We start from the raw sequence: 12,157 nt of genomic DNA on the forward strand, positions 1-12,157 counted from the left end.
TTTTTAAACTTGAAGCTGGCCTCCCCGTCATCTCCCTGTGTGAACAGGCCAACTCTCCTAAAAAAGGAGCTCTTTTAGTTTTAAGTGAAGAAATGTAACTCCACAAAGAAAGCAGGGTGCGGGAGTGAAATGACCAGCCACGCAGCAGACTCAATACAAACTGGTTGAGGACAAACAGTGTAACTATTACAGAAGTGGTTTCTTTTTTTCTTCTTCTTTTTTACCTTTAAGCTCTGTTGGATTGAGAAGGCATGGTTTCTTTGCTTGAAATGGGTCCATGTCTTAACAGTTGTTTGCAGCTCACTCACCGGTGCATTTCCTTTTTTTCTTTATTATGTATTCAACAAGCATCTGCCTACACTTTCTATGTGCCAAGTGCTGGGCTGTGTTCTAGCTACACAGCTGGGATTCCAGCCACTCATGGAGTTTCAGTGAGTGAAGTCAGGAGAAGACTGGTAGGGAAAAAATATCAAACAAATACATATATAATAGATGCTGTGACAGATTTCTGTTATAGAGAATTGCAAGACGGACCTACTGAAAGGTGAGAGGAGTGAAAAACATTACAGACGAGAAGCTGCAAGTATATTCAAGGAACTGAGAGACAGACCATGTGGCTGAACAAGTAAACAAAAGGGCCAGTGGTATTAAACAAGGTTAGAAGGTAGGCAGGGGCCAGATAATGCAAGAGCTTGCAGGAGTTTTATTCCGTTCTAAGTACAAAAGAAGTTTATTCCATTCTAAGTACAAAAGAAAGGCACAGTGGGGGACTGGGGACATGGAAGGAGGTGGGTGTGGTGCATGACCTTGTTGATGTTGTAGAAATACTTAGGTTACTGGATGAAGAATAAATTGGAGGGGGTTCTAGAGTGGAAGCCGGGAGACCAGTGAGGAAGCTGTTGCTTTTAGAGAAACTGAGGATCCTTGAAAAAAATATATAATCAATGATAGAAACTTCCTGTTCAAATATGTCCAGGCCCTGGGGAAGGAAGGAGAAGTTTCTTCCTATTACTTGTTATTGTGTGGTGCTACATTATGTTAATTAATTCATATAATTTCTGATCTGTTCAGTGTCTGTCTCTCCTCTTAGAAAGTAAGCTTAGGGCAGAAATGGTGCCTTGTTCACTCCCATCCCCAGGACAAAACCATGTCTGCCACATGGATTCTCAATAAATATTTGCTGGATGAATGAATGGATGAATGGAATGAAAAGGGTAAAAAAGAACACTTGACTTGGAAAATGCATGCACATGCACCAGTGGAAACAGATGCTTACTTCTAAGAAGTTGTGACGGTCTCAAACTGCAGATAATTTTGCCCATGTGTTCCTCCTGTTCTATTCTCTAGGGCTGTTTTTGACATTAACAATCTTAGCACCTGATTGCTTGAGTACCAATGGGATGCCATGCCTCTCAAAATAACATTAATTGGTTTCTAGGCATAGATTTGAGAGGAATGGATGATTGCTATTTTTCCACAGGAAAGAAAGAAAATGGCCTTTCATGGAAACCCCAAACATGCTATTTCCCCAACAGGTGATGGTAATTTGGAGCATCCTCCTTTATACAGGCTACCCTGAGCTCATTAAAACCCCCAAAAAGGCCTATGAAACTCTAGCTCATCCAATCTCCCAGGGAGAAAAAGGGACCCAGGCCAGATTCTTTCTTCTTCATCCTACCAGTTCACCCTGAAAAGCCCAAATCTAGTTTGATTCATGCTTAGCCAAGGAGACCTAGTAGGAATCCGTGGCTCTTTTTTCTGCTCTGCAAGGTCTTCCTACTACCTGTCCCCTCCTGCGTGATTGTATTTGAAATCTCTTTCACAAAGGATTTTAAATATTAAAGAAAGCTAATCATGCAACTCTTTGCCTGACATATTTTAGTGTAAATGACTTTCAATTAAAATGCAATCACTCAGTCACCAGGTTTAAAGGACTGATACAGATTTGGTTAGTGTTTCATGAAAGGGAGACTAGTCGAGAGAACAGAAGGGCATTGTGCAGTCATCACTATGGGAGAAAAAGGTTGGTGAAGGAAGAGGTAGGAGACCCACTGCAAACTTCTCAATTTTGCTTAAGGCGGGTCCTGTTTATCTTCAACTGGGTGGAAACAAATAAAAAATTGTGCACCTGGCATTTGTGTTGTGCAGCTGCAAACCCAGGAGCTCTGTCTCCTGTGATTTATGAAAATGTGCTACTTTTGTTCTTTTCATGTGTGCTTGACTTCATACAAAGGAGCATTTTCCCCTGAAGATTCGTTAATGAAAGTTACACCATAGTTTTAAAAGGAAGTCAGATGGGATGTTTAATTATTTACAATTGAAAATATAGAACATGTGCCTGGTCTGCACAGCCGAAGATATAATTAGAAGTTGCTAGAGAGAGAACAGGGCGAGGGTGTGCAGACATTTCAAACAGTAAAAAGAAAATTCCCCCCAAATTGCTCACAAATGTGAGGGATTAGTCAACATACTTGGGGCTCTCTGAAACTTTTTGGCAGCCCATAATTTCTTCGTGATTGAGTAGTTGCAAGCTAAAAAATTGCTTTCCTTCTCAATGCCATTTTGTTAGACATTTTTAATGAAGTAGCAAATTTGTGGCTCAACAGGAAAAGCTCACTGACAGCATATTAGAATTTATAAGCCCAGCCGACATATCCAGTTACTTCGTTTTTAGGTTACCGCACCTGTGTAACGTCCATGTATTGGCAGATACATTACTAATGCAAATACCTTGGCAGACACCTGCATGCTGTTTTCTTGCATGTTCATAATGGCTTCAGAAATCTTGACATCTATCGGGTCCATGACCGACTCAATGTTGAATGGCCCCTCCAGTCGCTCTGCCACCAAGAGCATTGCATCTGTTAAAATACAGGAACATGATTTATTTGTGAACTGGGAGCTCCCGGTTCCCAACCTGTGTTTAAACATTGTTAAAACAACTGGATGCAAAATAACCGTGCGTTCACGTTTTTAAATTTGCTTTCATTATAGTACAAAATGAAATAGATGACTGAATCTTAATGATTGTATTTTGTTTGAAGATTCAAAATTATTTTATATGTCTAGAACCAGGGTTGAAAATAAGGAAATTAGTCCAAATGCAGAATGTTAAATATATCTAATGATTCCACATGAAGTAAAAAGAGTATTAGGTCAGGGATCAGCTGCATTTAGAAAAGGAGGTCTCGCCTATCTTCTTCTGGAGTCTGGGGAAAACTGAGAATATGAGGGAAGAAGTGCTGATTTGTGAATTTGGATGCACAAAAGTCAAGACCCAATTGAAGCATATCTACCTGTGTGAAGCATTTCTGGGTCTCTCAAGATGTATAGATCTGTCTGGATGTGATCACACTACTCAGCATTCCTTTCAGCATTTGCACTTTGACATCTTTTGGGGGACAGGGGAGCTTCTCTGATTTGGTTTTGTATATTCAAGGCCAATTATGGTACCCACCACATTATAAGCTCTCAAAAAAGTTGATGAAATTACACTGAACTGAAATGAACGCAGTATTGCTTGGAAATATTTAGTTTTCTGTTGAAGACATCAGCTATATTCAAAGTCTGAAAGCTACTGTGGCCTGGGGGAAAAAGGAAAAGTTTTTGGGTTGGATCATAAGGACTTAACATAGAGTCACAGTTCAAAGTTATGGGGTTGAAATCATCTCTGAGCAGGTTCTCTTCTTGTTTAAATTAAAACACTCTCTCCTTTAGTAGAATTTATCTTCTATAGGTAAGGTGAGAAGCTGTTTGATTTGTATCATAAAGTGGGGAAGTTTCCCTTTGGTGATTTCAATGTTTCTGTTCCACACTGAACCCTGACCATGGTACTAGACTTGCAGGTTCTGAGGCCTGCAAACTCATCTCCCCCAGCCACAATAAAAGTGCTCAAGTTAAACCTTTCCTAAGCAGGTGCCTTCTTGGCCTTGGGAAAAGGCAATCCTATTGATGACCCAGCACTCTTCAACATAAAACTAAATGGCGCCATTTGCCCAAACTACCAGTTCCTATATTTCTATTCATTATCTCAATTCATTTGTCTTGTTATATAAACTAAGATAATACATTTTTGATATAAGTAGGCCCTATTTATTTTTCTTTTAATGTAGACCACCAGTCAGAATATGCTGCTTTATGTTGTTTCTTATCTGGTTTATGCTATTACTAATTTTTTAAAAACACAATATAAGTACAAACATGAAATAAAATTAGATTCTCCTTTGAGGACTCCAAAGCCAGTATACATTGGCTCAAAACTTCGGGATCATCCTTAGTGAGACCTTTTGCAAACTTAAAAATTTGCTAAGGGTAGATTTCATGTTTTTTTTTAAATTACCCACAATAATAAGAACACTAATGACTATTATATTGATTAATTTCAGTAGTTCTTACTAATCAAAACACCTGTTGATAAATCATTAACTAGTGTGAATGTATGCAAATACATTGAAATACTGGATTCCTTTTACTAAAAAACACACAAATTATTCAAATTCTTAGAAAAGCTCAGATAAAATGTATGTGAAACAGCTAGATAAAATAACGTGGATGCACTGACTATAATGATACATAGGTTTTTGTGAAGAATAGGAGGAAGACTGACAAAGGGCATTAATAGTGTGTTTTTGGGCTTATATTTTTCTGATGACAGAGCTGTTTGTGAAAAAAAAGCTACCTGATAGAAGGCCAGATAAATCTACACAAATAACATGATGTCTAAAAGAAGAAAAAAATTTAAAAAACAAACATATGTGTATTCTCATGATATAATCATCCCCATCCCCAGTTCCCTATTTTGTTCTACATATTCATGACATGCAAGGAAAAGCAGCTTTTCAGAAAACTCCTCCAATATTCTTCGAGGCCACTGTAAACGGTCAGGTTCACAGCTACTGCCTGTAGAGGCCAAGTTCAAACACACGATGAGGTGACAAAGCAGTGGAAGGTCAGAGCTGTCGGCCCTGGGACTTGGAAAAGGCCTCAAAGTGAACGGTGGCTCTTCTTTGACCCCAGGCCCCAGGCGGAGAGAGGGTCTGCATGGCCCACTGAGCAGCCACGTGCATCTGTGCTTGACTGCTTTGCTTCCCACCCGCCAGGCAAGCCTGTCATCATCAGTCAAGCTCCCTGGAGGAGAACCTCCTTCCCACCTTGGGGCTGAGGAAAGCCATGCCTTAGGACATGACACCTCAGCCTCTCTCTCAGCTCAAAGTGAAGAAAACACAAAATAACTTGGTGACATCAAGGCAGTAGTTGGTAAGCTTCTCTGAAACCAGTTAAGTCACAACATAGCATAACTTACTCCAGAGGCTGCCATCCTGGGCTGTCTTAATTATCTCTGTGCCACTTATATTTTGAAATAGTGGGGACATTATTTTTAACTCTGTTCTTGGAGCTGTTTTCTCTTGCCAATTAAATCAGGACAGTTACAGTATGTCAGCTAAAGATCAGCAGATCCTTTTTGCTCACATCTCCTGTGTTGCCCGTTTTGTTTCTCCTTGAAGAAGACTGTTGCCTCCCTAAAGCAGTATGTAATTTTTATCTGGAGAATAAAATTTAGATATATTAGAAATAACTGATATATCAGCATGAAGTGTGGATGTACATAGAGAGACACTGACTGTGTGTTAGTATAGGGTTGGTGGGGGGCATGTAGCAGCTCCACCAGAGGTGCCCAACCAAAGGCAAGGAGCCAGGATGCAGGTAAAGCTGCGCCTCTGGGCCAAGGCCCTCTACTTGTGTAAGCATGGGGTTTCTGGTTAGGAATGAAGACTGTGGAGTCAGGTGCCCAGGTTTCAATCTAGACTCCTCCACTAAATGGCTGGGAGATAATGTACAAGTCATTTAGTTCACAAAGTCCCATTTTCTTAATCTATGCAACAGAGATTATGACAATATATGCCTCATAGTGGTGGTAGGCACAATGAAATGAGATCGTGCTTGTAAAGTTATTCAGCACAATGACCAGCACAAAATTAGCTCCTAACAAAGCTTAGCTTTTATAAGTCACCACCTCCAGGCACTGTAAGGGGAAAGGAAAGGACCAATTTGCAAGATATTTTGGTGGAAGTATTGACAGCAATTGCTATGAGGAATAAGGGAGTAAAAGGAACATGGATGACTTTAAGATGCATAGCTGGTGCTCTTTTGCATGTTAAATTAATCTTTTGATAATAGCTGCCTTTTGGTGGATGAGTTCATTAGTGAAAGATACAAAGCTTCATTATTTTCTCATGATGTGCTTCTTTGCCAATTAAAGATGACTGCAATATCTTTGACACTCTTTCACTGAGAGGTGGGGCTTATGTCCTGTCCTCTGAATCTGGATTGGCTCAGTGACTCCTATGACTGACAGCATGTGGTTGAAGTGACACTCTGCCAGTTTCCAGCACTAGATTTAAGAGACCACTTTCTGTCTCTTACAAGACTCTACTCTGAGATCACAGTGCTGGAGAGGGCATGTGTAGGGATTCCAGATGACAGTCCCAGTTGAGCCTAGATCTCCATCTGCCCTTGCCAAGGTGCCAGACATATGAGCAAAGCCATCTTGAACCTTCCAGACCAGACCATCTGCCAGCTGATTACCACTTGGTGACCCAGTCAACACCACATGGAGCAGAATAATCAACTAGTTGAGCCTTGCCTGAATATCTGGTCCACAGTGATATGGTTTGGCTGTGTCCCCACCCAAATCTCATCTTGAATTGTAGTTTCCATAAACTCCATGTGTCGTGGGAGAGATCTAGTGGGATATAAATGAATAGTGGGGGCAGTTATGCTGTCCTCATGACAGTGGGTGAGTTCTCATGAGATCTGATGGTTTTATAAGGGGGTTTTCCTCCCCTTTGCTCATACTTCTCCTTACTGGTGCCATGTGAAGAAGGACATGTTTGCTTCCCATTCTGCCATGATTGTAAGTTTCCTGAGGCCTCCCCAGCCATGCAGAACTGTGAATCAATCAAATCTCTTTCCTTTATAAGTCACCCAGTCTCAAGCAGTTCTTTATAGCAGTATGAGAATGGACTAATACACACAGTACACTGATTTATAATAGTAGGATTGTTATTTTAACCTGCTAAATTTGAGGATAATCTGTTTTGTGGCAAGAGAAAACTGGAACAGCCAAATGATAATATTTATAAACTACTCAGATAATTTCCCCTTTTTGTTTGACAGGACCTAAATGTTCAGAATTTTAGTCAATTAATATTTAACAGATTTAGCATTTATGATGTCCCCTCTGATTACAAACATTGGGATGGTCAAGAAAATATAAAATGTTGTCCAGAAGGGAACGGAGAATTTGCTCTAATTTCTACAAGGCATTATGGTACACCAAAGGCACATCAGCTAGCCTCAGGTGAGGAACCATGTCTCCCTTGGAATGTGAGAGAGATACAGAGTAGGTTTGGAAGAAGGAAACAACTCTGATTTTTGTCTAAGTATTGACTTCATGAAGAGTGAAGTTTCTTGACACAGGGAGGTAGCCATTATCTGCTATGTCTGGATGGCATTGGATTAAAAACTATCTTACTGCTGTTTTTGGTAAGGAGATTCCTAAATGTTTATGTTCCCTTAGAATACAAATCTTAAGTGTGACTCAATATGACTATATATACACTTTCAATTTGCTTCTTGAGAAAAAGAGACATAAAATCAGAAATGGCTTTGCTGAATGCCACTGACTTTAACCTAGAACATAATGATTTTCAAAGTGTTTTAGACAAAGCAAGAAGATAAACTCATTTTTTAAGAATGATATGATATTCAATGAGAACACGTGGACACAGGGAGGAGAACACACACCGGAGCCTGTCGAGGGGTGAGAGGGAAGGGGAGGGAGAGCATTAGGACAAATACCTAACGCATGTGAAGCTTAAAACCTAGATGACAGATTGATAGGTGCAGCAAACCACCATGGCACATGTATACCTACATAACAAACCTGCACATTCTGTACATGTATCTTGGAATTTAAAGTAAAATTTAAAACAATTACAAAAAAGATATGTTTTTAAGATTCTCCTAGGTAGAAAAAATCTTGAAAATTCAATTCAAATAAGCTCAAGTTAATCTAACAGCTATTTGTTAAGTGCCAAAGAGGGTCACTATAAATTGGTAGGGGCACAGAAGCTGTCCATGGTGCTGCCTTCATGGAGTTTAGAATCTTTTTGAAGTGACATAGATGAAGCATATTAAAATTTTTAAAAAAACTTTCTTTTGGGGGATATTTGAATTAAGATGATAATGTGTCATTTCAATGTTCTCATTAAGTCATCTAAATTTGTCCTTAATGATCAACTCTTTGAAAAATGAAATCTGTAAGCACAATCTACCTTATTGTTGTATCAGAATTCCATGGCATCCAATTTTTCTCTTTTCTTTTGAAGCAATGCTCACCTACTCTTACCAATCTGCTGCATGTGTGTTTTAGCTTAACCAAGATATTTTCCCCACTGAGAAGCATACAAAAGAATTTTTAAAAATCAAGCAATTTAAAAAGTACTCTGGTAAATTCACTCATTGGCACCCAGTTATTCATTAAAAGAAAAAGAAAAAGAAAAATGTGGCTGCAGTGTTTATATATAGGCTGATTAATGCCCATGGCATGAATATAATTAGGGGCACTGCTGTCTCCTGTGGTGTGTTGGAGACAGGCACATTGAGTACACACATCCTTAGCTTTCACCCAAATTGATGAATTAAAATGCTTATGAGATCTTGGGTTGGAATGTGTTTCAGGAGAGGCTGGAAAGAGAGCACAGCTAGTGGGGACTTAGGAGTATATAACGACAGCAGGCAGCCAGGATCTGAATGACCTGGGAAGAGGGACAACTTGGGACTACAAATTACCCAGGCAGAAGGTCCTAGCCCTTTTTGGAGTATTGAAACATTTTTGTTTCTGATTTTAAAAATTATCTCTGGCTTTGTTGCTCTCTAATCTCTTCTCTGACATTGCTAGCAGAGCTGTCTTTTAAAAACATGAATTTGATTGGGCCACTTCCCCGCTCTAAAGGCATAAAGTCTGACCCTCTTAGTCTGGCATAAGAAAGGCCCTTCATCAAATTGGATAAAGAGTCAAGACTCATCAGTGTGCTGTATTCAGGAGACCTATCTCACATGCAAAGACACACATAGGTTCAAAATAAAAGGATGGAGTAAAGTTTACCAAGCAAATGGAAAGAAAAAAAAATGCAAGGGTTGCAATCCTAGTCTCTGACAAAACAGGCTTTAAACCAACAAAGATTAAAAAAAGGCAAAGAAGGGCATTACATAATGGTAAAGGGATCAATTCAACAAGAAGAGTTATCTATCCTAAATATAAATGCACCTAATAAAGGAGCACCCAGATTTATAAAACAAGTTCTTAGAGACCTACAAAGAGACTTACATTCCCACACAATAATTGTGGGAGACTTTAACACCCCACTGTCAATATTAGACAGATCAACGAGATAGAAAATTAACAAGGATATTCAGGACTTGAACTCAGCTCTGGATCAAGTGGACCTAATAGACATCTACCGAATTCTTCACCCCAAATCAACAGAGTATACATTCTTCTCAGTGCCATATGACACTTATTCTAAAATTGATCACATAATTGGAAGTAAAACACTCCTCAGCAAATGCAAAGGAACTGAAATCATTAACAAACAGTCTCTCAGACCACAGCACAATCAAATTAGAACTCAGGATTAACGGACTCACTCAAAACCACACAATTCATGGAAATGGAACAACCTGCTCCTGAATGACTCCTTAATAATGAAATTAAGGCAGAAATCAAGAAGTTTTTTGAAACCTATAAGAACAAAGAGACAACATACGAGAATCTCTGGGACACAGCTAAAGCCGTGTTAAGAGGGAAATTTATAGCACTAAATGCCCACATCAGAAAGCTAGAAAGATTTCAAATTGATACCCTAACATCACAATTAAAAGAACATGAGAAGCAAGAGCAAACTAATCCAAAAGCTAGCAGAAGACAAGAAATAACTAAGATCAGAGCAGAATTGAAGGAGATGGAGACACAAAAAACCTTCCAAAAAATCAACAAATCCAAAAAATCAATGAATCCAGGAGTTCTTTCTTTTCTTTTCTTTTTAAAGGTCAACAAAATAGATAGACTGCTAGCTAGGCTAATAAAAAAGAAAAGAGAAGAATAAAATAGACACAATAAAAAATGAAACGGGATATCACCACTGACCCCACAGAAACAAACTACCATCAGAGAATAATATAAACACCTCTATGCAAATAAATTATAAAATATATAAGAAATGGATAACCTCCTGGACACATACACCCTCCTAAGACTAAACCAGGAGTAAGTTGAATCCCTGAATGAACAAATAACGAGTTCTGACATTGAGGCAGTAATTAATAGCCTACCAACCAAAGAAAGCCCAGGACCAGACAGATTCACAGCCGAATTCTACCAGAGGTATAAAGAGGAGCTGGTACCATTCTTTCTGAAACTACTCCAAACAATTGAAAAGGAGGGACTCCTCCCTAACTCATTTTATGAAGCCAGCATCATACTGATACCAAAACCTGGCAGAAACACAACAAAAAAGAAAACGTCAGGCCAATATCCCTGATGAACATCGATGTAAAAATCCTCAATAAAATTCTGGGAAACTGAATCCAGTAGCACATCAATAAACTTATCCACCACAATCAAGTCAGCTTCATCCCTGGGATGCAAGGCTGGTTTGACGTATACAAATCCATATATGTAATCCATCACATAAATAGAACCAAAGGCATAAACCACATGACTCTCAATAAATGTAGAAAAGGCCTTTGATAAAATTCAACATCTCTTCATGTTAAAAACTCTCAATAAGCTAAGTATTAATGGAACATATCTCAAAATAACAAGAGCTATTTATGACAAACCCACAGTCAATATCATATTGAATGGGCAAAAGTTGGAAGCATTCCCTTTGAAAACTGGTACAAGACAAGGATGCCCTCTCTCATCGCTCATATTCAGCATAATATTGGAAGTTCTGGGCAATTAGGCAAGAGAAAGAAATAAAGCATATTCAAACAGGAAGAGAGGAAGTCAAATTGTCTCTGTTTGCAGAGGACATGATTCTATATTTAGAAAAGTCTATCGTCTTAGCCCAAAAACTCCTTAAGCTGATAAGCAACTTCAGCAAAGTCTCAGGATACAAAATCAATGTGAAAAAATCACAAGCATTCCTTTATACCAACAATAGACAAGCAGACAGCTGAATCATGAATGAACTCCCACTGACAATTGCTACAAAGAGAATAAAATACTTAGGAATACAGCTAACAAGGGATGTGAAGGACCTCGTCAAGGAGAACTACAAACCACTGTTCAAGGAAATAAGAGAGGACACAAACAAATGGAAAAACATTCCATCTTCATGGATAGGAAGAATTAGTATCATGAAAATGGCCATACTGCCCACAGTAATTTATAGAGTCAATGCTATTTGCATCAAACTGCCATTGACATTCTTCACAAAATTAGGAAAAACTACTTTAAATTACATACGGAATCAAAGAAGACCCATATAGCCAAGACAAAGAACAAAGCTGGAGGCATCATGCTACCTGAGTTCAAACTACTACAAGGTGACAGTAATGAAAACAGCATGGTACTGGTACCAAAACAGACATATAGACCAATGGAACAGAACAGAGAACTCAGAAATAACACCACACATCTACAACTATCTGATCTTTGAGAAACCTGACAAAAACAAGCAATGGGGAAAGGATTTCTTATTTAACAAATGGTGCTGGAAAAACTGGCGAGTCACATGTAGAAAACTGAAACTGGACCCCTTCCTTACACCTTATATAAAAATTAACTCAAGATGGATTAAAGACTTAAATGTAAGACTCAAAACTATAAAAACCCCTGAAGAAAATCTAGGCAATACCATTCAGGATATAGTCACAGGCAAAGACTTCATGATGAAAATGCCAAAAGCAATTGCAACAAAAGCCAAAATTTACAAATGGGATCCAATTAAACTAAAGAGCTTCTGCACAGCAAAAGAAACTATCATCAGAGTGAACAAGCAAATGACAGAATGGGAGAAAATTTTTCCAATCTACCCATCTGACAAAGGTCTAATAGCCAAAGTCTACAAGGAACTTAAAAAATGTA

At 38.7% G+C, this 12,157-nt stretch overlaps 1 protein-coding gene across 6 annotated transcripts in view; it reads right to left on the reverse strand.

Annotated features, from left to right (window-relative positions):
- LOC105477239 (glypican 6) overlaps positions 1-12,157 on the reverse strand; it is a 1,180,155-nt gene that overhangs the window by 111,424 nt on the left and 1,056,574 nt on the right. For all 6 annotated transcript variants that reach the window (XM_011733662.3, XM_011733647.3, XM_011733670.3 and 3 more), the window contains one exon: positions 2,731-2,861. In XM_011733662.3, coding sequence (XP_011731964.1) covers positions 2,731-2,861 — 131 coding nt within the window. The remainder of the gene's footprint in view (positions 1-2,730; positions 2,862-12,157) is intronic.

Source organism: Macaca nemestrina, chromosome 16, assembly GCF_043159975.1.
Source record: "Macaca nemestrina isolate mMacNem1 chromosome 16, mMacNem.hap1, whole genome shotgun sequence".
In the NCBI taxonomy this organism is placed as follows: Eukaryota; Metazoa; Chordata; class Mammalia; order Primates; family Cercopithecidae; genus Macaca; species Macaca nemestrina.